We start from the raw sequence: 25,913 nt of genomic DNA, 5'->3' as shown, positions 1-25,913 counted from the left end.
ATGTTTTAAATAAATAAAAAACAGTCTGGAGCCACTTTTAACGTAAAACATTTAAAAAACTATGTCGCTTAATACCCTTTAATCTCAAGCTGGTACTTTTAAATGGAATAAGTGTGTAGTTATGACTTAAAATTTCTTTTAATACTTTCCATGAATGTGCTGCCATAGAAATGAGGCAAAACAAACAAATGCAGTTGGGAATGTACAGTAATTTTATTATCTCAATCAAAAGTGTAGACGTTACGTTTTGCCTCTTTCAGGGTCACCCTCAAAAATGGAATGAAACAAAGTGGAAAATCAGAGCAGTGGTGTAAGATCTACACAAAGCTCTCCTTCATGAGACATTTACTTCAGTCACTTTGACAAGATATCAACAATTTTATAGCGGATGACAGAATTAACTTCACAAATCATCTTCCCCATCACAGTAGATTAGACTGGAATTATTATAAGTGCCTGACTGTTTCATTCTGCTTTGCTGGCTCAAAACATAAATCCCCCTACCCACCCCATAAACAGCATATTCAAGTGATCTAGAAAACAAGAATGTAAGAAATAAGACAAAATAAACTCAGATTTAGTGGCTTATTCCCCTGTAAAAGAATCCAAACCCAAGATCCCACATTGAATGAACTAACTAGGCCATAAGCAAATAGAGCTTTTTAGTAGTCTCCTGTGAAGAACTTTCAAAACTGAACTCTAAAACCCCTGATGTTCCCATAGTTAAACCTTTCTTTTTTTCTTTAAGAGTTTTAACATTTTTAAACTTAGAAGACAAACAGAATTGATTTGTGAAATTATGGTGTTGTCTTATTTTGGAAAAGGAACCAATCTATTTGTTAAAGACCAATTGACTTCAGTAATAATTGGGTTGTCACTGTGCTCTTAGGGTTTAAATACATTTAACACTCTTATCTGCGCTGCGGCCCTGAAATGATTTAAATCCACTGCATCATTCAGTTAATCTGACTTTAATACTACTTTTCACTACACAAAATTAAAAACAAAGCTTTTGACTTTTGAATGACATTACTACATTTAAAATGGAAAGCATTTACTGTCTGACCCTGCCAGTTGGATCCAGTTCTTTTTAGCACTGAGAAATATCTCTGACCCACTGCACCACTTGTTTACTTTTGAACTGTTGAATTTGTAAGTGCTCAATGCGTTTATGAATTAAGAGTGAAATTTTCAACTGATGAATTTCAAGTGATTTTTTAGATCTCGTGTCATCTGGCCCCAGCCGCTATAGAGATGCAGGGAGCTACTGCAGCAGCAGGATCCAGTCGGCCCCAGCATTCATCCCAGGTTTACGGAGGGTTAGCACTGACATGGAAGTGTCAAACTCAAAGTCCACAGGGGTTTCTTTGCCTGTTCGAGAGATCATGAGAAGCCATACAATCTCAGACATTGAGGTCATTTCCGCTGTAATACAAGACATTATTTTCCAATATTACAATGTTCAGCAGAACTGAATAAATTTCTTACCATCCATTTTAAGAAGAACCTTGCTTGGCTTGCTGGCGCCTAAAATGAGAACTTTTTCAATCCATGACGAGGTTACGAAATTACAGTCTGGGCACAGGTTGCTGAGATGAAGGAAAGTATGAAGTGAGTCAAAACTACTTGTACAGAATTGAATTAAAAATGTTTGGACAATGAAGCAGATAAGTAAAGGACAGATTAATGTAAATACCTGGAGGTGAGAGCATTGTTGGCAAAAGTGAGGCGCCGATGAATAAATTCTTTCTTTGTATCATAGTTAAAACTATGGCCATCATCAATGTAGAGCTCGCCTTCAGCAAATTTCTAAAACGTGTGAAAGATTTTTTTTTTTTTTTTCAATTAAATTAAATGATATCATTTGTTTTATTAGTCACCAGAAAGAACTAGCTCTTTACCTTAGGGCTAAGGGCCACATACAAGGTGTATGGGTCATTTTCCATGCAGGCAGAAGACCTTCGAACTCTGTCCTTCCGAGGGATGATAGAGCCACCACGCTGAAACACCGGGACCTTAAAAAAAAAAAAAAACAATTAAAAGAAATAAAACTCAAATATAAAACCATTTTCTTGAACAGGGAGAGACTCTTACAGAGCTCAGAGTGACTGGGATGTAGAGATTCTGTGCGCCATTGTGTTTTTGAAAGGTGTGGACATCATACCAAACCTGGATATGGAAAAAGGAAAACAGTATGAAGCATGAGTTAATCTAATAAAACATTCAACATCTTATATACATTTGCGTTCATTTTCACATTAAGTACATTTTTGACATGGACCAAAAAAAAACATTTTTAAGCTTTAGTTTATGTCATAGTACAACGAAGCTGGTGGTAGAAATATTACTGGGATAATTTATAAATATGCTCATTCTAGCTAGCGTTTCCTGAAAGAGAGAGATTTTGATTTCATAAAGTATTCAAGTTATAGTATCACCTCTCCGGCTCCAGGCAGATAGGCTGTGACTCCACGAGACCCTTCCTCTGTGACTGGGTGAACCAACAAATCGCTGCCTAAACAAAAAAAAAGTATACATTATAAATTACAGACTGACTGATATTAGAAAAAAAAAAAACCCAAAAAAACCAAACTTTTTTTTTTTTTAATTCCTCACCAATTAGGAATTCATCATCAATGGTGAAAGTTGCTGTGTCCTTGGGATAATCAACCCAAAGAGGCCTGAGATACGACAGAAAAGAAAAAGTGCACTCATGTAAAAATAAGCAGTACTTATGACTATACAAACAATCTAGTCTGCGTGAAATAATGAACAATATCATAAGCAAGCATTCACAGGGACCTCGCTCACCTCATGACAGGCATTCCAGTCTTATGTGCTTGGTAGAACAGCTGGTACCAGTATGGCAGAAGAGCATAACGCTGGCGGATTACCTCCCGAATGAGCGCAGTGTTCTCCGGGCCAAAGAGCCAGGGTTCCCTGCGAGTGGTGTCTAGATGAGCATGAGCACGGAAGAATGGATGATACGCACCCGTCTGATACCAGCGAACCAGAAGCTCAGTGCTAGGATTCTTAAAAAAGCCACCAACATCAGCTGTATGCAAGAAGAGACAGAAATAATTAGAATGATTACAAAACATAGATAATGCACTACATTGTCATTAATATAGTAGACCTTTCAAACTATACACATCCTCTGTCCATTGTGCGTTTTATTATTAAATATTTTTCTAATTAGATCGCGCATTCAGCTACAAATAAAACCACAATACTTATTTTAAAATGTTAAAATACATTTCCCCCCAAAATAAGCAAAGAAATAAAAGTTTGTTTGTGCAAAGTTTTTACCCCGAGTTTACAGATAATTACTGACCTCCACAAAAGGAGACGCCCACAAGCCCAAGACTGAGACACATGGGAATAGAAATCTTGAGATGGTCCCACTCAGCAGCATTATCACCAGTCCAAACAGCACCTGATGAAAATATACAACCCCAAATGTTTCTTTCACACAGCATGTATAATAAAATGATCATGAAGTCTTAAACTTTAATTTCCGTGTGCAAAAACAACAACATGAATTCACCATATCTTTGAGAACCGGCAAAAAAGGCTCTGGTCAGCACAAAAGGCCTTTCAACTCCACCAGATCGCTGAGTCTGACCTTCGGCAGTGGCCATTTGCTGCAAAATAATACAAAGAGAAATCAAGGAAAGTAAGAGAATAATATTTAATTCAGAAAAATATTTAATGCAGGTGGAAGTTTAAAATATTTTTTTATATTTGTCCCTTCTCTTTTGTTGGTTATAAAATATTCCACGTTTAACCATACATCAGTTCCTCACCACATAAAGTCCATAGATATTGTGGATGTCTCTGTGCTCCCACTGTCCATGTAGTGCATCTTTGTGCATAGTGACCTCAGGCCCATTGAACACAGATGGCTCGTTCATGTCATTCCAAGTAAAGAGATTCTCCATCGAACCCTGAAAATCAACGAGTTATGACAACAGGATTTGTTTGGCCATTTTCACGTGATGTGTCAAAGTTTCCAAATACAAAGAAATTCTGTTCACACTGAACGCAAAACTGCTGCACAGCAAATTCGGAGCAGGACACTGGACCATTAAGATTTCAGAGTGGAATGTAAACCAATGATTGACACAATGTCCTTCTACAGTCCGGTGTACAGATGAGTAAATTCATTTGTGCATATTTTACTTTGAACCTATTCTTGAAATCTAATTTTGTGAGCGTAAGCACTTTACAAACAGTCATACGTAGAAGGGAAATGCAGCAAAATACATAAAAGCATCACCACATCCTGCTTGGGCTAGAAGTGGGGAAAAACAGAGGTACAGCTACAACATCTGCTTCAATAACTTATTTGCAATTACTAGAATAACAGAACAAGGAGGAAATCGGTCAAGTTAACACTCTTTTTGGTCAAGAGCATTATGATATAACAGTTTCAGATCCTTCTCCTAGTTTAGGCTTTCCCCATGACACAATTGAAACAAAGTTCTTACCTCATACTGGTCATAGGCGAACATGCTGGCCCACCAGGCCCGCATTTCTGGTTTTGTAAAATCTGGATAACCAGAGTTTCCTGTGAGAAGACCAGAGATGCATTTAAACTACAATACATGTAACATTAAGCATTTTAACACAAACACCACATTTGTTTTTTAATTAAGTGAAATTATTTAATCTACGGTTCAAAAGTTTTGATCAGCTTTTTTAAAGAAATTAATACTTTTACTCCACAAGGATGCATTCAATTGATCAAAAGTGAGAATTTTAGAATGCATTAAATTGATTAAAAAAAAAGACTTTTACATTGTTACAAAAGATTTCTATTTCAAATAAACGCTGTTCTTTTATACTTTCTATTCACTAAAATATTAAGCAGCACAACTACATTTCAAAACAAACTTCCCACCTGGCCAGCACCAGCCTTCATAATTCCTGCCATCTTTGTTCTTAACATAGAAGTCTTTAGAAGTAATCTCGTTGTGGATCTTGTAGCCACTATCAACCTTGATGTGGGGGTCTACTATAGCCACCATCTATTCAAAACAAGATAATCCATCACAAAAGAATCTTTATGGAATATTTAGATGAAAATCAAACTATACTGTAGTTTTACAACAACTGTGGCTAACCTTGCGTCTCTTGTCCATTATGCCCTGAAGCATCTCTTTAGGCTGAGGGAACTTGTGGGGATCCCAGGTGAAGTAGCGCTTGCCATCTGCATGCTCAATATCAAGCCATATGAAATCATAAGGGATGTCATGTTGGTCAAAGCCTTGGTCCACTGACTTTACATCATCCTGGTCATTATAATTCCAGCGGCACTGGTGATAGCCCAGACTGGCGAGGGGAGGGAAAGACTGGGTGCCTAGAAAGTGAAAAAAAGCCCCTCAATATTTCTGACTGAAGCCTGAAGATGGTTTGGTGTAGTTTAGAGTTCATAGGTGGCATCTACCTGTGAGAGAGGCGTATTGTGAGAAGACATCTGATGGTTTGGGCCCAAGCATGATGAAGACATCAATGATACCGCTCTCAGAGATCCAACGGACGTCCGTCTGTGGCTTCTCACTTGAGCCTTGAACAAAGTCTAGCATCTTACCAAAGACAGTCTGAAAGAAACACAATAGTAACAATGAAGTTAGGAGTTATAGTTTTAAAATACACAAGAGATTATAATATAGAGAAGCCTAGTGACCTCTTACCTTTCCCGCTGTATTAGAACTGATGTCTACCCAGGTCTCAGCTGCATTAAGCCAGAAAATACCCATGGTCCTATGTGTGTTATGAGCTAGCATGACAGGTATGGATCCATATAAAGCCATAGGGTTATAGAGCTCATACTGAAACACATCTAGGTTATACAGCCTGTATGGATCACCACCACTAGAAAAAGGAAGAAAAAAAACCTTGCTTACCAGTTTCATAGGAGGTATATTTTGAATTCTGTGTATTAACATGTATACTCACTCTGTAGTTTTGAGTTTTAAGTCGTCAGCATGCTCTGGAATACCGTACACATGTTCTACACCAGGCAAGGAGAAGTCTAAACTTATCGATGTGGGGCCTAAAGAAAATACTGATATATTAATATTAACATTTCATTATTGTTAATTATTATTTATTCATCAAAGAGTCCCATCCCAGTTTCCACAAAAATATTATAGCACAACTGCTTTCAATTTTTCATTGACAATAATAAGTATATCAAAATGATTTCTGAAGGATCATGTGACACTTTGCCATCGAAGGAAGAAATTACATTTAAAAATATTACAATTATTTTAAATTGTGTTCACAATATTACAGTATTTTTTATCAAATAGTGTAGATACTTCTTTCAAAGAAAAAAAAAAGTAGTGTACACATTTTAAATTTGCAGTCTTTTCTCTAAAACTCATAGCGCTACACAGGTTTTTTGTCCAATCAAACGCTGTCTATAACAATGAAATCATTTATGACTGATGCAATCAAACTAAAACTTATTGGCTACTAAAAAAAGGAATAAACCCTTCAAGATGTTTTCAATAGAAAACACGAAGACCAGTTTAAAAACTGCACTCGTCAAGTGATTTCATGGAAATGTAACTGACATAGAAACATACCATTCGCTTTGGTATCTGTGTGAGCTTTAAACGTCTCTTCCCACAGTCCATCTTCCTCTTTATCACTCTCTCCATCCTCATTCTATTGTGTGGGGGGAAAATAAAGTTTTATTCTTGGTTTCAGTCCTCAGTGTGATGATTATGAGGTCACACTTCTTTAGTTACTATAGTACTTTTCACACATATCAGTGTTGCATAACCGCTACATAAAGCTGCTAAACCAGATCAGGTACAGCAATCGGACATGTTGGTTTTAACTGAAGACGTGGCAAGATGACACTGAATCAAGTTGTAGTATTATTTACCTGAGCACACCAACAAATGCACGTAAACAGCTACTGACCTTCTCGCCTTCATCTTGCTGTTGATCTCCATCTACACTCTCTTTAACCTCAGAACCATCTGGTTGTGCTTGCCTTTGATAACACACCCAACATGTACACAAAAGAGAGAATAACAATAGTAAGGCTTAAGTAGTAAATGGCATGCATTCATCACTGACATTTACAAAATCTCCTCTACTCGGCAGCAAACTATCCTGTACTTTGTCCTGCTTATGGGAGAGTGCAGGGAATTATTTTAACCTAAGCACGTTGAAGACCACTTTTGGGGTGAACTATCCTTTTAAATCCTTGTAGTAATAGCATTTTTATCAACTACACTACCCTTCAAATGTTTTGGGCCAATAAGAAATTAATACTTTTAATACTGGTTTCTGAGGATCATGTGACACTGAAGACTGGAAGAATGGCTGCTGAAACCAGAGGATTAAATTGCATTTTAAATTATATTAAAATAGAAAACGGTTATTTAAAATTGGAATAATATTTCACAATATTATTGATTTTTTCTTTATTTTTTAATTAAATAAATGCTGCCTTGGTAAGCATAAGAACAAAAGAGCAAAACCATTAAAAACCTTACAGACCCAAACTTTTGAACAGTTGTGTATAGGTATTCTTCTCAGCTTCCAAATAAAGCCCATTGTAGAAGAGAAAAACTCAATACTCACGTGTCCTTGCGAAGACACAGGTGCTCAAAGGCCAGCAGGCCACGAGAGTTGAGGGATAGCAACACCTCTGGCCCCTCCATGATGTCCAGCCTAAATGGACGGGCACTAACAATCAACCTCTGGCTCTCTGCTCCCAGAGACAACACAACGCCATTATCATCCTTGGACAACACTGTGAGACTGGAAAGAGAGAGACACAGAGAGAGCAACAAAGGGAGACAGGGGAATCAGACGCAAAAAAAAGCAGCAGAATTGAGCCGAAGTTACTCTGAGGAACACAATAAATCATGCATGTGTTTGACTGTTCTCTGAATGTCATTGTGCACTCTCAGATCAGAAACACACTCACGGCTCAGTTGGAGGCTCTGCTATGAGCACGTCTGGCACCTCAAAGCGTGGCTTCAGAGGTTTCAACTCATTTATTTTCACCCGCGTCATATTCCCCTGCAGTCTGTACAGCTCCAGCAGCAAGTGCACCTGCAAACAGCAGTAGAGCGATCATCCAAAATCCTAGCCTTCGAGCAGGGATATAATCCCAGGACAAGGGCAGATTCACTTCCTCTTTGATTTGGCCATAAATGGGACCAGATAAACCACTGAATATCAAGAAATTCTTCAGATCTTTTAACAAGGAGATTAAAAAAAAATACTGTTTTCAGAGGTATCACTTAAAGGAGAGCATGAAACAGACCTTGTTGTTGTCATTGATGAGCTGTAGGGTCAGCCTGGAGTCACTGAGCTCCAACGTTTCCAGAAGAGCTCGGTATGGGGACTGACTCGGCTTGAGCGCCCGTTGACGCCTACGGACAAATAGAGACAAAAATCATTGCCTCTCTGACACATTTGCAGATGCAAGTTAAGAACTCTCTCAACTACCAAAACTGAGTATATGGTGGATAACTTCAATTTGACATATGTCAGAATAATAAAATAATAGTAACATTTCTCTTTCACAGGATTCTTAACATGCAATCCTTTTAAAAGTTAAAAATTAACAGCATAACTCTGACATACTTGCAGAAAGCACTCTGATCGCAGGTTTTAAAGTTTCCCCGATCCACAGCAAAGGCGCTGCTGAAAAACAGAGACACACAGACCACAGACAGCAGCCCCATCCTAAAAGAGGAAAAGGTTTGAATTAAGCTTGGCGGAGTGCTACAGGGTGGAGTAACAATAGTCAGTGCTATGTTCACTTCCTTATTTGAGGATCATTTTCTTCCTCTCTGTAATTAGATGTGGGATCAGGAGGGAATTAACACCCACAGCCAAAAAAAATAAAAAAATAAAAACACATATAGGACAATAAAGCTATTACCCACAATCCAAAGGAGATCAAAGTCCATTCACAGGACCTGATGGCAGAATGTGTATGCAAAGTGAACTGGGTTCTTACCATGTTCATTTTTTATCAGTTCTTTTCCTTCACATTTAAGAGAACTTAAATGTGAAGGAAAAGGGAAATAAGAGCTTCCATGATTTAACCGATTTTTATATTTACATAGTGAGCTACTTTTATATTTGAAAAAAAAAAAAGTTAACACCTTGCACGTGACACAATCTGGTGTCCTTCATTCAAAAGGGCAACTAGATATATGTAAAAACAACGGCATTATTCAGAAAGCTGCGTTTTCTCAATGAATGCATTGTTGCATATACTCATTCGCTCCATAAAGCTTAACTTTCCCTTAATTAAAAATAGCGGTTAATTTTGGTCTCAACTGTGTGCTTGATAAAGTCATCTGTAAACTCTTCAGATTTTATCTAGCATTGCACACCGATCAAACAACTAAGTTACAACCTCGACAACCGGATTGCATTTTTCAAAAATATCTCAAAGGCAGGATGACATGGAAAATGGCTGCAATGCATGCGCAAATAATCAATGCGATATATTAAAGGATGACTCGTCCTAAGGCCAGCGATGGCTCAGCCACGCGCATCTACTAACGTTATTTACTTCCTCGTTCAACACCTGCAGCAGATTTACAGCCCAAATCTCACACAAGATGCCCATCGGTTAGCTTCAAATAAAGACCGAGGACATTTTTAAAAAGCCATAACGACGAACTTGCATGATAGCTTAGTCTTTGTTTTACCTTTCAATGGAGACGACCGCCATCTTGGACACACAGCTTTAAGCCCAGCCTCCCGGAGGTTGTTGGATGGTTAGTGTGTTTGCAGGAACACTATTGGGTAACAACCATATCCCTATAGACCGCACTTATCATGGAAATCAACCCATCTGACATGTATGCTTGTGTACTCGAGATAATTGTGTGATGAAACTATCTACATTACAGATAGGCAGGGATAATTCAGTAGCTGTGGCTCGTTTCATGTTGATTTGATGATAAAAATTAGACATGACCAACACTAACAGCATAAAATCTGTGTCATTGGTTAATCCCATGCAGTGTTATGTAACTTTTACTTTTTAATTTTTGAACTATTGTGCTATTGCTGCAAAATAAACAACAGAATAAGAGGCATTTTAATGCACATTTATTTTTACACTTTCCCACCCAACAACAACAGAGACAATGTGCAGGATTGCAAAAACAGATTTTTTTTTTAAATATCTTGCATTCTGCTGTAGGCATTAAACTGCCTGGTTTTCAGTGCTTACAAAAATCTACAGAAAGCTTGACAACAAATGTTAGATACAAAAAACAGATGTGATGGTTAACAGAAAAGCAGTTCTTAACACGGTCCCAATTGGGCTTTAAATTGGTTTTCTGTTACTATGTTTGACATTGACAACTTAATGTAATAATATTAACTTCACACCTAAGTTAACAATATGTAGAAAAATATCTGAATGCAAGAAGTCTAAACGCCACATTTGTCAAATTTGAAACCTCCAACAAAGGTGTCCCAGGCGGTCAATGTTCTTATGCAGAACACTATGGATGGGTGCAATATAGCGTGCAACATCACCGTCCCGTGAAAAGTCCCGAAAGAAAAGTCCTTGGTCAGCACAGAAGGTGAACTTCTGTGGCATTGGGCTGTTCCCCCGCATGTACTCCCATACACCCAACAGCAGCAGCCTAACTTCAAAGGGTGAGAGGTGAGGGAAAACCTCATGGATGTTACTCAACACTGGTGGTAGTAGCTGACCTTCACCCATACATGATACAAGCAAACAGGAGGTCTGAAGGTGCCAGGGCGAGTCCAACACTGACGGTTCCCTTGATGCATCCCAGTGAGCCAGTAAGGTGGAAAGCAGACCTCTTAAAATGACGGAGCAGTAGCACAGAGCTGGACGTCCAGCTGCAACTACACGGAGAAGATGGAACAGCACAGGATTTCCTTCGAAGCAACGACGAATATGTATATCTCGCTCAACTGTGGTTTTCGCATGTTCTTCTGGAGGCCAGGACAGTTCTCCATTTGCTACATCTGGACAAATGTTCTCCACCATAGTCACAGCAATTACCTTTGCAGCCTCAGCATTAATTGGGGGAAGTTCATCAGAAACGAGAGGTTCATTGGCAGGGAATCGACCATTAGCGGTACCTCCAGCAGAACCATTCCTAACATTGCCAGTAGGGCTTCCTCCACCTGAACTACAGCACTGAACCATGACCGCAAACAAGGTCTGCAAATTCTGATTGACTATATCTGGGTCAGGTTGTGAAGGGGTGTATGGAGGTTTCAAACCCTTTCCGATCACTCCAGCATGAAACACAGACCATACGTTACCTGAGAAGTTAACAGAGGTGCCAAATTTGCAGTTTATGTCCAAGAGGGAGATGCCTAAGTCTGGAACTAGGCTGGACGACTGTGTGGTGTCATCACCTGGGTTCTCCTGCAGACCTCCAAACAAATCTCGGTTGCCTCTGTGCAGGGCTCCCTCCACCAGTTGTTGCAGCACAGCTTTAAGCGTCAAGGGAGAGTAGGCTGCAAGACGTAACAACAATCGCATGGAATAGCCCACTTCCTCTTCCCCTACACTAAGACTCTCCCCTTGCTGTCGTAAACACACAAAGAAGTGTGACACCGCCGCTTTACATATCAGCAACAGATGAGCTGGAGAGCAAGCTCTGGGAAGCTGACTACACGAAAGCAGACGGACAGCCGCCTTGGATACCATGGTGTCACCATGAAGAAGCAATGGGCAGAAATCCTGAAGGTGGTTGGAGATGGCAGCTCTAATTTGCGCGGCCATCGATGACTGAGCTGAACTCCCCGTTGCAGCCCCTCCATTTTTCCGATCCTCATCTTGACTCTGTACCGCAGTAGCCAGGTTGTTCAGGAGCTGAGCCAACTGTTTGGTGTCAAGGGTTTGAGTGTGGATCTGGGCAACACAGCGGGCTATTGTTGACGGCAGCAACCTGGAAAGTGAAGTGGAAAGTGGGGTGTACAGTTGCGAGGCCAGAGCAAGCTCCTCTGGGTTTCGGGCTTGGGTGAAGAGCTGGCACAAAGCTTCAGTGGCCACACTTGGGCCGCCATACACGGATAGCAGACACAGGAGTTGATGCAACCAGAGGTGCCTCTTCCGCTCAAGCCGGAGGGTTTCAGCACACAGATCACCTATGTGTCCCTGGAGCTCCTCTAGAAATGGGATCACTTGCGGCATTGCTGGGGCAGCAGAGGACTGTGGGAAGGGTTCATCACCCTCTGGTCTGTTGTGCACCAGCTTGTGAAGATGTAGCAGAAGCATTTGCAGTAAGCGGTCACAGGCTTCTCGAATACTATCATGGGGAGAGGGTGTAGGGCCTGATATGATCACTGAAGATGGTGTGGCAGTGTCTGCAAGGAACTTCAGCACCCTTGCTCCACCTGAAGGGCTTTGGCTTATGAGATGCACCGCTAGACCCAACATATTCTCGAGCTCCTCCCGGGGCAAGGCCTGGAACTGAGCTTGGAGTTGAATTAGCACGGGCGGTCTAAGGGACTCCACCAGTTCTACAGAAACGGCACTCAGGAGCGTGGGGGAAAGAGCAGCCAGTTGAAGCAAAAAAGGTACAGTGGCCCTACGGAGATGAGGGGAGTTCTCCCACCCACCTGCCCCGGATGAATGTGGAGGTACATTTTGAGGGGGAGGAGACAGACTATCCTGAAACATCCTGAGAAGCTCTTTCTTGATGCTGTCAGAATGTCTGGAGGCCAAATGTCCAAGGATACCAACCACTGAGCCTATTTTGGGGACTCTGCTGCTCTTGTCTATTGGCTGCTGTTGGCTGATCTTCTCAGCAGAGGAATATCCATGCGCATAAAAGTCTTTGAGGCCACAAGCCAGCACCCTGCTGATGATGGTGCCAGGAAAAGCTGAACCAATGTGGGCGACGACCCAATCAAAATGAGGGGAGTGCTGGACAGAGGTGTCCAACAAGGCATCCACACAGGCATCAGGGCACCAGGCCAACATGGCCGCTAGACACTGGGAGTAGCACTCCATAAGTGAGCGAGTGGCTGCACACGACATCCAAAGCTGCAGCAGCTCATTTAGGCTGGATGAGTGAGGAGCCGCCCTTCGACCTGCATGCTTGCTGCTAAGCTGACCAAGAAGGTCAACGGCCCATGTCGATACAAGAGGAGCCCAAGCTTTAGGACTAAGCTTGATAAATTCAGAGAGGACTGCATGGACTTCTTTAATAACATCCTCCAAATTAGATACACTGGTGCTGCCTCCTCCTCTTGTACTTTTACCACCGTTTTCACCCTCTTCCTCCAGGTCTTGCAGAAAGGCTGCAACATATTCATCATACACTCCTCTTAAGTGTTCCAAGACGGCTCCACGGCAGGCTGGGACAGTTCGAAGGAGGCGCACTGCGCAGCGGGCATGATCCCGAACACTGAGTTTACGTCCCTGCGTCTGGTCAACGCCACTGATGAAAGCCTTGATTTCTAAAGCCAGCTCTTGAGGACTGATGAAAAAGAAAAAGGACAGTTGGAATACATTGAAATTAACTGTAGCATACATTTTGCAATAAAATAAGATTTTGTTTCTATATTGAGTATATTTAGAAATAACAGGTCTAGCAGTCACAGCAGTATAACATGCTATCCTTCATCTAATCATACTTTAAAAATATGCAGTTTTATGACTGTGTATTAACTGAGAAACAACATGGAACATTTATAATAAGCTGTCACAAATTGTATATGCTATAAGTGCATATAATTTATGAAAGAAATGTTTTAATATATTGTAGCCAAAACAATGGCTTGATATCTTTTACAACTGTGCTGATTTAATAAAGTATTAATTTTAGGTTTTAAGTTTTGCTGAAAAATCTTTAATAGGCTATTTAATATTAGTTTCCATTCCAACTAACCCATATACAGTGCAACACCATGCCACATTTTACACTGTATTCTGGGCAATAACTGTAAAAATATTTATTTATAAATATACAAAAATGAAAATCCTGCATACTTATTAATGCCTTGGCAATGTAAAGCCGTTATGCCAGGAAATTGTACTGAACCTGAAATAACACAGAAATGCACTGACAGAGAAGGCAACACATGATATCGTATGCAAAATGGACATAGTTACAATGGGGATTTATGCTCCCAGTAGTTTTAACCTTTACTAACATACTGGACTGAACTTGACAAATCTGTATCATTCCTATAACTCAAACTAAATCAACCACCTTCGTTCATGGCAGTAAAAAGCGAACAATATTTTGTTCATTCATACAGATAACGCAGTTTAATGCAGACTGGAATTCCTTCCATAAACTGATACAATGTTTTATAAGTTATTGTTAACATATATGATTATTACTGCTCACCTGTAATTGTTTAGAGTGTGGCAATGAGTCGTCTGCATGGCTGACAAGGCATTCCCCTCGAACATCGCAGACATCGTTTGTGTGCTTATGCCAAATACTCCATGCACAATATTTCATCTACATAAAAACAACTACTACAATGACGAAATGTGAGCGGGAAAGGAGCAGTATTTGATACTTTTGCCAATTCCAACACCGTTTCAACGCACGGTGCACCAGACAGCGGAAGCTCTCGTGTATTCTTTCGTCCGAGGGAAAGTTACGCTTATCGCCCTCTGTAGTTAGGAGTTATTATTGTCAAATCACTCTCAACCAAAACATTCCTTGGAAAAAGTCGTGCAAATGGGCTGTGTTTGATGATGTTATGATGCTTGGTTAATTTTAGATCACACACTGTAATATCTAAATTCAAAAGTTAAAGTAGTTGCTTATTTATGAGCACAATCATATTGATGCGCCCACTGATAAATTTTATAAGAACTGCTTGTCCAACATTGGAAAAGTTGCTACATAAGTCCACTCTGGTTGTCTTAAACGTACAAAAAGCAGACTTCTGGATTAAAATAATATAAATAGAACGTCAAAAAAAGTGCACGTATATTTTAAATCGTTCCAAAAGAACACCAACACCACATTTAAGGGGCGTCTCTATCCGCGCTGAATGTATCTGATTGGTCGAGTAGAGCTATTTATGATTTCCCTTCAGAAACGTATCACTTCTACATAGGAAACGTACTTGTAAGTATAATACCTTAATTAGTTAAGACTACGGTGTAATTTTCCTACTCATTATGAATACTTTGTTCAAAAGCATGGATCGTAGAGCGCAAATTTAGTTTGTTAGTTTATTTTCGGAAGACAAGTTTCGATTTGCCTACCATCTCTATTTCCGATGTTTCAAATGAATATTTACGATAGCCTTTACATTAATGTAGGCTACATAAAATATGATTTAGCCTATATGTAATTTAGAGAATGTGTTCCTTGACGTAGAGATTTAAATTCTCCCACAAAAATGCTTTGTTATGTGTTTCTAACAGGATTAAAGTGAAAGTTGGTCGCCATGTCTAAGGTAAATATTTTTAATTACCTCAAAAAAATGGGAAGAATGAATTCCCTTACGAAAATTAACCATGGTTTTACTACAAAAAAAAAAACAAACCTTGATTACTTAACTTTTACTGCAATAAAACCATGGTTAACACTGTACGCTTATTGCTCGAGGTCTGTCGTGAAGCAATTTTATTACAGTAACAGAGATCTAAACTATTTGCGTACAGTTTTACTTTTGGGATTTTTATAGCCTGTTCATAAGTGCAATGGTATAGCGTTATAGGCTATCAGTTAAACAATATAACATTAGCCTACATTTCTGACAGATTATGATTCTGTATTTATTTATAATATTAGGCCTGATATTGTGTCCTAGTATGATCAAAAGCCGGAGCCTGGAGACCTGATTGAAATCTTCCGAGGCTCGTACCAGCACTGGGTTATTTATGTTGGAGAAGGTTATGTGATTCACCTGGCCCCTCCCTGTGAGTATTTGACATGCCTCAAATTATGTCTATTGATCTGAACTTGCATTCAATCCAAAACATTCCATTCAAGTCTCATGATTGCTTTTACTTTTCCATTTCTTTCTCTACAGCTGAACATGCTCAAGCTGGAGCCTACAGTATGATGTCAGTATTAAGTGATAAAGCCAAGGTGAAGAAAGAAGAACTTTATGAAGTAGTTGGCAATGATGATTATCGTATCAACAACCTTCTAGATGAGAAATATGAGCCACATCTTGTTCAAGAGATTCTATGGGATGCACATAGTTTTTTGGGAAAAGAACTTCCGTATAGTGTGCTTACAGGGAACTGTGAGCACTTTGTTACAGAGCTGAGATACGGAAAACCAGAGTCCCGCCAGGTACAGCTGTTTGGCATGACCTGGAATATTGATATTATTCACACAAGTAGCGTAACTGAATTACTCATAAATGTCTCAAATTTGCAAATCACTGGATTGGTATGGTAAAATATTTGAAATTAATTTATTATAGGCTAATGTCACAAAAGCAACAACTTTTCTCACAGTGAATTAATATAGATAATTTCTGGTTGTTCTAACAGGTACGAGATGCAGTGAAGGCTTTTGCTGCGACTGCTGGTGCAGGGATTGCCTTTGGAATCGTTGCTTATGCTGTTTCAGCATTTTTTGGTTCAAAAGACAAAGAGAAGCAGACACAATGAACAGTGAGAAATGAAGAACTAAACGTACTAGATTATTTAAAGCCAGTAAATAGTTTGGTGCTTTTTATTAACTTTAAATCATTAAAACAAACCACTCAATTTAAATGTAAATAATTAGTATATAAATGGAAAGAATGTAAAATGTATGGTGGCGGTGTAAGGTAACTCAGCAATAAAGCAATGAGATAGTCCACTGATAAATCGCTCTCTTTTTTTTTTTTAATATCACACATTTATTTTTCTGCTAGATTTCTAATGACCTTTCAAACACTTTTAGAACTGTGTATTATAAGCAAAATATAGAAAGCTGAATATAGTGTCATCATGAACCACCACTGTGTACGGCTGTACCTTGTCATCAAGCATCTTAATCTGAATGATCTATAGTAGTCTGTTCTGCATCGGTTGTGTCCTTCACGTCTTTCAATCCCCCAAATCCTTTTCACACATTACAGTTTGGCAAAAAAAAAAAAAAAAAAAGCTGAAAATGACTACTGCCACTCTTGGCCACTTGAGAGCACATGAACGTGGCCGGAAGTAAGTGTGCAAGACTGTCCCAGGTCTAAAAAACACCAAAGTGCAGTGCCCTTACCGCACAATAAATCCAGAGGGGTATTCAAGGCTTAGTGTATCCCATCATGCATCATGTTCTGTAAATAAATCTTTTTGCCAAGATCTTGCGAGAGGTCACGGAAACCTTTCCAATGTAAGTTAATTATTAACAATAATGAGATATATAATTTGGTAGTAAAACAAAGTAATGCACATTTTATTGGTATATATATATATATATATATATATATTAGTATATTTATTTTGTACAATGTTTGCAATTACTTTTTATCACTCAATTAGAACTATCACAAATTAAATTATGACATCTGTTTTAGGGACTACTGAACAGACATTTAGAAGTTTATTTTACAATGGAAAGTATTGAAAATAAAATAAAGCTCTATAAACACTTACATTTTACAACACTATAAGTGTCCCATCAGGTAATAAAAAGTTCTACACACATTTGTGGTCTTCAAGCACTCTTGAACCCTTGGGCAAAGTACAGGAAATATGTCATATAAGTAGTGAAGTGGTCAAGTGCAAAGACCACAAGTATGGGTATTTTGAACAGGGCATATGGCTAAAGATAACTAGTTAAAATATAAGGAATTTTATGTTGCTTCAGTCCAGGTGTCCATAGTGGACTTGAAAAAAAATCTCTGCCCACCCCACTGGCCCCCTATTGACCAAGCCCATGTTGACCGTTCTTGCTTAACATGATACTTTAACTCAAGGTCTACACATATTATCAAACATGGACTTAAATTAAGTAAATTTTTGTCATGTAATTTGGAATCAGTAAAAAACTACAATTCATCTAAGTAATCTACACAGTAATCATATTTTAATATGTTTTATTTCCCTTGTAAAAACCATGAATCTTGTAGTGTTTATCTCTCTGTAACTCTTGGAAATTTAGCCTATGTTCTATATAATCAACTTTGTTTTTAAACTGTATTAGAAATAATTATTTCCTATTCACTGTTTATTTAACCCATAAACATGTCAGCTGTGTTAATCATTACCGATATGAATTCTTGCATTTCAGGATCGCTCTTTTAGTCTGTGCTGTTTTATGCTGATGCATGAGCAAAATTTCACTAAACAGCACCATACAACCAAATTAACACAATAAGCTTTCTACTTTGCTGTTTTAAGCAAGTAGGGCTCGCTGCAGCCCACAAGATCCAGGGGGCGTAGTTGAATCCACATCTAGGAGATGGGTAGGTTTAGGGGTGGAGATATGGATAAGGGGGTGGAGATGGGTAGGTTTAGGGGTGGAGATAGGGATCAGGGGATGGAGATGGATAGGTTTAGGGGTGGAGATAGGGATCAGGGGATGGAGATGGGTAGGTTTAGGTATATGTAAGGTGGGAGGAGTTGGATCTGGAGCCAACCACATCCCCTGGATCTTGTGGGATGCAGCGAGACGCTCCTCGTTTTAAGTGCAGCGATTTAAAGTATTTATAGGCATAATACAGTCTGCAGATGTAGGCAGTGACAAGTTCAGTCCAAATTAATAAAGGTTTAAACATAATTTTGTTTGTGCACTAGTTTTGATTGTATAATTAGACAGTTATAAAAATTATTGAAAGGTCACTAGAAATGTAGCTATTATCTAAAAAAAAAAGAAAAAATCTGTCGACAATTCATTGCTCTATTGTTGAGTTACCAAATAACGTAATTGATTTTCTTATGGTATTACATTTTAATTGTTCATTTAAACTACTTATTTAAATTTAGTAAAATGCACCAAAAATTACTGACTTAATCAAATGCCTCCACAATACTTCTAGTTCTTTATTTTCCACTGTTCACTGTCTGCTTCTCTTTGTCTTTGAACCAAAAATGGCAACAGCAGCACCAAGAACTGCTATAGTAAGACACACTGCTGTTTCCACATTTCGCATCAATGAGAATAAACATAACGTATCTATATATTAAATTGTGTGTGAAAAACTTTGTGAAAAAGTGTTGATTTTGTGACCTTAATCCTGATAATAAATTCATGTTAAATATTTCACCATAATACTACGGAAGCGTATTGCATTCACTTGAGGAAAAAAAAATCTACTCTGTTTTTCTGAATTAACGACTTAATTATCTCAGAATTACGAGATAATTTTTCATGAAAAAAAGGTTTTGCTCAGTTTTTCTGAATTAACGACTTAATTATCTCAGAATTACGAGATAATTTTTCATGAAAAAAAAAGTTTTTGCTGTTTTTCTGAATTAACGACTTAATTATCTCAGAATTACGAGATAATTTATCATGAAAAAAAAATTTTGCTCTGTTTTTCTGAAATAACGAGATCCCTCAAAATCCTGCGAGAAGCTCTCACTGCACGAAGTAACGTCAGGCCACAGTTGCTGATGCTCCAACAACAACAACAGTGCCAGGCCTGCATGGGTTCAGTGCAGCTAAGATAGCTAAGTTATTATAGTTACATGTTAATGCCAAATGATGTCTGCTAACTGTTCGCTTGAGGACATGTAAAACGAGGTTAGAATAGCTGTTTATAAACATGTAACGTTAATGTTATGGGCATATTTTTTACTAACTACGTTAACTTAAGTTACACCATCAACTGCAGTTGGTAGGCTAACTTATGTAATGTTAAGCTAATATTTGTACCGTCAGCAAAAGGAACCTTAACTTTTAAGGTCGAGGGGATAATTACGTGTGATTTTTAGGAGGAATATTACGTTAACCACCTTCCTTTCAGTTTGCTAGCTAGGATAAGTAAACCACGCTATTTGCTGTAACTTTAGTGCTTAATTTGTAAATCAAGAGGTCCTCGAACACAGAGAGGTTGCTTTCAGGGGGAGGGAAAAAGTGACGTCAGAAATCCCCAGTGCATGCAGCACGTTGGACATCGCGACATTACATAACAGTAACATTCAGAACTTTGTCAGTTTCAGAGCCAGCAGGGATACTATTTCGATTAAGTTTTGCACGGACGTTTAGTATAGTGTTCAGCCTGCTACACCAATAATAGTGTTGAATATATTCTGACATTGCTTCGGTTTCTTTAGTTGTGCCCTCTCTTTTGGTTTGTCACTATGCATATGTGTCCTGTAATTGTTTTATTTGTTGATATTTTTCTAAACTGTGTACTTGATGCATTTAATAATTTGGAAACAAAGCTAGCTTTTTGAAGCTTTCCAAAGCAAGTTATATATTTTTCAGAAACTATTCCGGTTGTGCAGTGAATCACAGATAAATGAGTACATATAGCCTGTGTCTCAACACTATTGACCTTGTTCTTGAGTCTAGCCTTCTCTACGATTTGAGTAATGTTACTGTTAAAGGTGAGCACATTCAAATGCTTAAGACAGTTTGACTTCCAAGTGATAAGAAAGGCCTATAGTTGCCTACCTATACAGTTGATACATGAAACATCCTTTTTAGCAGCGTTATCACACTCTTGGCCTTTATTAATGTTCTCGTAAAAAATTCAGAAATACATTTTTGAGATATTTAAAGCAATTACACATTTGAGGGTACAGTCCTAAATCTGTTTATATTTGTGGTGCAACACATATTTACATAAATGCTGCCTTTTTCCGACATTTGTTCAGGGCCAGCTATGGCTACATCTTCAAATACCCCCCTCCCACAAGATGATGGTCTGTGGATGTTTCTTCAGAGCCGAGGGATTCCTGAGGAATATATTCAGAAAATGCAGCAAGATCATGTAGGTGACAGCACATTCATTCCTGCAATATATTAATTTTAATTGTTTTACATTTTACTGAATCTCAGCAGATTATACAAGTAATCATCATAAATTGTAACCCTATCACATTTAGTGCCAGTGCTTCCGATTTCTTTTTTATGCCAAGCACACCTGCCTCTCCCAACAATGCATTCATGTCTTCCCTATTCTAGCCCTGTAAAATAGGTATCTTTAGGAGTCAATTCACTCTATATTTTGGTCTCTACCCTACATAAACAAGTAACAGTAGTTAGACTGTAACGTGCAGTAGCATCACCATTATACATTCAGGCAAAGTGCTGACTTATATGTTTGAAATAATAAATAAATACACAAAATAAAATATTTTGCCCTTACAATTACTGCTTTCCATTTTGTTGTGATTTGATATTGTTTTAAAATGATGGAGTAATGTTTAGATGCCAGCACAGGCCTTGGTTGGGAGCTGAAGTATGGAATCATTATGGAATAGCAATATTATGGAGTACATAATAGCAGTAATATATGGGAGAAGTGCTTTTCTTGTAATTTAGGTAAATGGTTATATAATTAAAGAGGAATACATATCAGTTCCCTGCCTAACTTTGATGTCAAGGATTTTCACTGTTAATACACTGTATTTTCAGCATCATTATGTCACTCAAACTTCATTGTTATGGTTACAACCATTTTTTTAGACAGCAGTTTTTGTTTTAAATTACTTAATATTTTAGCTCCTTTTTATTCCCATGCGAAAAAAGAAACAAACAAGTGAAGAAAAATAGAAATAAATTGCTGATTTGTAGCTACTGCTAAGAAATAAATTTTCACTCATATGGAAATATAGCCATCTCTTAGATTTAAGATAACCAATATGTCTTACTGTATTGTTTTGTTTTCATTACAGATTGACAGCTCGGTAGTTGGAGAAATAGATGATGCCACTATGACTGCTTACATTCCAGCATATGGTGATAGGATTGCTACAAGGCGTTTCTGTATGGAAAAACTGAGAAAAGGTGGTGATGATCTAAAAAGACTGTCCTTATTTGAAAAACTTAGAAGAAAGATGGGCACATCGACAAGCAATAAAGACACAGATCAAGATTTTGAGGAGGAGCATTCTATGCAGCCAACAAAGATACATCTGAGAAATAACAAAAGGGCCGTGAAGATGACAAGGAAAATAGAACTAGGATGGATACACGACAAGAAACAAGTGAGAAAACGCAATGGTGGAGGAACCAGAGTTCTTGATATTTCCAAGAAAGCCACAAAAACAGAGATTCTATCACAAGCTAAAAAGCTATTTTTCCCCAATGAGAAATCGAGAAAGGGAAAGTGGGAAGAGTTCAGTCACAACATTGTTGACTTTCAGGAAGCATACCTTGATGAGGGTGTTAATGTGGGAGAGCTCTATGAGACACATAAATTGGGGATTTTAAGATTTTACTTGTTCACAGAGCACCTGACAAATGGAGATGAAGTGTTCACAGAGATGACAGAAGGAACTGATGAACAGACAGATGCAGTGAGGCTAAATGAGCGACAGAAAAACACAACAGAAGATAATGAGCAGCTGACACAAAAAAAAACATGACAGTGAACAGCAGACACACACTGTGGAAGCTTTTGTCTCTACTGCTGAAGAGATTGTTGATCTTACATCTTTGTGTGATACATCGGAGGTCATTTTTGGCCCTTTGCAAGGTGGACCATTTTTAGAAGATCTTGATGACACAATCGTACATGAGCCTATAGAAGAGGCACAGATAAACATCAACGCCTACAGCTCAACTCCTGTCCATTCTGACACAGTGCCTGCTGGCCCATTAAGTCCTACTTATGAACTTTTGCATGTGACAGTGAAACTCCACAGAGTCAATCTCTTGGAGGAACTGATTTCCCAATTCAAGGATGAAGCGATGATGTCCTACCCTGTGAAATACAGCTTCATTCATGAAATGGGGGCAGATGCTGATGGCGTGTCCAGGGATGTATATGCTGCCTTCTGGACAGAGTTTTTAGACTGTGCAGCAGAGGGTGCAGATGTGAGGGTGCCATCACTATCCCCAAAATGGCAAGAGGAAGAATGGAAATCTGTTGGTAGGATAATGGTCAAGGGATTAAAGGACCATGGATATTTTCCTTCTCGGCTGGCTCAAGCCTTTACAGCAGCAATCACATTTGGTGAACACACTCTCTCACCTGATTTATTGTTTGACTCACTAATGTTGTATCTTAGTCAGTCTGAGCGCAATCTCTTGTCCACTGCTTTGCAAGACGCCCTTGATGGTGATGATGAAGATGAGCTTCTTGATCTTATGGATCGCATGGGAGTAAGAACAGTACCAACACAAGAGAACTTGAAAGCTGTGCTTCTCCAAGTGGCCCACAAGCAAATAATCCAGCAACCAAAATATGCACTGGATAACATTGCAGCAGTCGCAGGACCAACTCTCAGGGAGTTCTTCCCCAGTGTGCTGGATATGCAGAAGATGTATGAGGATCTTAAACCATCAACCCGAAAAGTATTAAAGTTGATCACGGCCTCTCCAGCTACTCCAGCAGAGAACCAAAGTTTGCGATTTTTACATCAGTACATCAGGGGATTGGATGAGATAGGCCTCCGGAAGATGTTGAGATTCGTGACAGGGTCTGATGTTATCTGCGTTAAAGACATTCAAGTCATATTCACCCCTTTGGAAGGGTTATCAAGGCGGCCTATTGCACATACTTGTGGCCCAACTTTAGAGCTGCCATCAACTTACAACAGCTATCCTGACCTCCGAGCTGAAATGGAGGCTATACTGTCCAGCAACTTCTATGCAATGGACATTGCATAGAAGTGTCTCACTCACTCACATGTACACACTCTTCCATCTTGCCCAGTTATAGCCTTATCAGTGCCATCTGTTTACCTTTAGATAGTGTGTGAATGTGAGACAGAGCACATAGGGGAAGTAATTAACTCAGGTGGTGCATTATGAGCGCAGGGTGATTTATTTTTTATTTTATGTTTTTCAGTTTCAGTTTTATCCAGAATGTCATTACCAAACTTACTGTGGAAACATGCTTACTGGCTGATGAACATTTTGTTGATGGACTCCGAATATATCCAGCCCATAGAAACATTTACACATGATAACAAGATACAATAATCAGTTTGATTTATTGATAATGATACAGGACCATTCAAATGCCATTTAGGTTGCCCTGTTTGCAGTGGGCCCAAAGTGTGTCAAATCACATTTGGTCATGCTGAATAGTTCCACCATGAGGACAAATTTGCCATTTTGACAATGGCAACATGTTTTGCAACATTTCATATGCAGTTGCTGTTATTACCAGACTTAAACTGTCTGTAGAAACATATTGAGTGGCTGAACATTTTGTTAATATACTTTAAGGTCCACTTAACCAAAAAACAATTATAAGCCTTTTACACAATGTATGTTATAAATGCATGTGGATACATTTTCATTTTTAAGTGATTTAGATACATGTACCAATATTTTAAATGTACTTTTATGTAAGCCATAATTTCTGTTAGCAGTTTAGGAGCATACTTTTTGGGACAATTTAAAAGAAATGTTCTTGTAAAATTGCATTTTCATTGAGAAATTATAATTAACTTGGACCCTAAGGTAATGCCAGCTCATGTTAAATCTTAATATTGGCAGTGTTTGGAAATCTGTTCTAACATACAGCACTGTACATTAGAAGGTGTTCTGCTTTTTACAAATAAAAAGGTTTCACAGGTTTCTCTGTTGTTTTGTACAGATGTTTTCAAACAAATCGGGTCTTTACTGCAGATAACACACATGGATCTTGTCTCACACAGTAGAATTACTGAGTTTTGACAACTGCACTGCAGTTCCTGCATTCACCAGCACTCTTTAGACAACATATTTAAAGGACAATTCCGGTGAAAAATGAACCTAGGGGTAATTAACACATGGTTACCGAGCCAATCGTTCTCTGGGATGCGTTTTCATGATAATCGAATATAAAGAGTTTTATCTCTAAAAACAGATTAGCTTATAACGCTAGTATATGGGGCATATTTTAAGTAAAAGTAAATCGCTAGTTAATACCACTAACAAGGCTCAAAATAGCCTCGCACTAACACGGTAGCATAATGAGGGTTCCTACATGTAAACCGAAGCATTGAGAACTTTGTAAGTGTAAAGACAGTTTAATAAGAAGATACTTTATAAAGACAGTACACTTCGGTTATACAGACAGGATCCATCTTGGAAAACAGTCTTGACTAATCGAGTCACGAAAGCCGTGCTTGAAATAGGTTGATCCAGAACTGTGCATGCTGCTTCCTCAAAAATCCCCACCAATGCTCTGTCCTTTGGTTATGATTGCTTGAGCCATACAAATAGCACTTTCTCGAAAAGTCGTCCGTATGATCATGTCTCAAGAACATCTGCATCTGTTCCATGTAACAGTTCTCTGTCCCTAAGTCTGAGCGAATTCGGGTGGCTGTCCCATTCCTTGATAACACCGCATCAATAAAGTATCCAGCGATGACCTTGGAATCACTACTTGTAGAGTATGCATGTAGCCATATCATCATTCGTGAAAACCCGTCGATTGCACCATTGATGCAGATCCCATATGGTTTGAGTTTATCGTATGAATCAACATGCCATAAAAAGTTCGGGCCTGGATTATGATACAAACGTCGCCGAAGACGCTTCCGGCGCCTCAGTTGCACTCCATGGGGATCCAGTATCTTCAACAATTGCCTGATTGTCTCTTGTGTCACCACGTAGCCAGCCTGAATGCATTTCAGATGCATCATCTTATATCCGTGAAGCATACCATATCGGTTCAACTGATCCTGGAGAAACACAGCAATGTCAAGCAGATCAGAATGTTCTTTTCGTCTGAACAGGCGCAAAGTCTTGAGGAGTCTGCGCAAAGTTGACGCACTAATAACAATACCATTTATATTACTTAAAGACAGCAGTATCTCCCAATGTCTCAAACCCAAAGTAAAACCGGATTAAACTTGAAAGGCGGGACATGTTTACTTCCATTCAATC

General features: G+C 38.7%; 4 protein-coding genes across 7 annotated transcripts in view; 3 read left to right on the top strand and 1 right to left on the bottom strand.

The window, feature by feature from the left end:
* Positions 1–25,913, top strand: part of LOC306853527 (fermitin family homolog 3-like) — a 568,382-nt gene that overhangs the window by 390,744 nt on the left and 151,725 nt on the right. The gene's annotated exons all lie outside the window — the stretch shown is intronic.
* LOC306853534 (neutral alpha-glucosidase AB-like) lies at positions 190–14,608 on the bottom strand. Of its 4 annotated transcripts, XM_079391026.1 has the most exons (25): positions 14,355–14,597; positions 9,705–9,794; positions 8,623–8,724; positions 8,300–8,408; positions 7,958–8,085; positions 7,609–7,788; positions 6,940–7,012; positions 6,597–6,678; positions 5,962–6,058; positions 5,697–5,877; positions 5,450–5,603; positions 5,127–5,362; positions 4,904–5,030; positions 4,491–4,570; positions 3,807–3,947; positions 3,548–3,644; positions 3,335–3,436; positions 2,812–3,055; positions 2,617–2,681; positions 2,439–2,515; positions 2,095–2,169; positions 1,902–2,015; positions 1,697–1,809; positions 1,489–1,589; positions 190–1,371 (listed from the first exon to the last, which is right to left on the bottom strand). In XM_079391026.1, the coding sequence occupies exons 2-25, from the start codon at positions 9,725–9,727 to the stop codon at positions 1,265–1,267; spliced, it is 2,808 nt and encodes a 935-aa protein (XP_079247152.1). In that variant the 5' UTR covers positions 9,728–9,794; positions 14,355–14,597; the 3' UTR covers positions 190–1,264. The 4 variants fall into 4 exon arrangements, with proteins under 4 accessions (XP_079247152.1, XP_079247151.1, XP_079247153.1 ...); XM_079391025.1 differs by lacking the exon at positions 9,705–9,794; XM_079391027.1 differs by lacking the exon at positions 14,355–14,597 and having other exon boundaries at positions 9,705–9,854.
* Positions 15,027–17,057, top strand: LOC306853276 (phospholipase A and acyltransferase 3-like). The gene is made up of 5 exons (XM_079390561.1): positions 15,027–15,092; positions 15,395–15,426; positions 15,784–15,892; positions 16,006–16,274; positions 16,478–17,057. Exons 2-5 carry the CDS (start codon positions 15,418–15,420, stop codon positions 16,595–16,597), a joined length of 507 nt encoding a protein of 168 aa, XP_079246687.1. The 5' UTR covers positions 15,027–15,092; positions 15,395–15,417; the 3' UTR covers positions 16,598–17,057.
* Positions 20,738–24,618, top strand: LOC306853432 (uncharacterized protein). The gene is made up of 2 exons (XM_079390832.1): positions 20,738–20,853; positions 21,761–24,618. Exon 2 carries the CDS (start codon positions 22,779–22,781, stop codon positions 23,697–23,699), a length of 921 nt encoding a protein of 306 aa, XP_079246958.1. The 5' UTR covers positions 20,738–20,853; positions 21,761–22,778; the 3' UTR covers positions 23,700–24,618.

This window comes from Barbus barbus (genome assembly GCF_936440315.1).
Source record: "Barbus barbus genome assembly, chromosome: 33".
In the NCBI taxonomy this organism is placed as follows: Eukaryota; Metazoa; Chordata; class Actinopteri; order Cypriniformes; family Cyprinidae; genus Barbus; species Barbus barbus.
The sequence above is the reverse complement of the archived record's forward strand: the minus strand, read 5'-3'. Positions and strand labels throughout refer to the sequence as shown.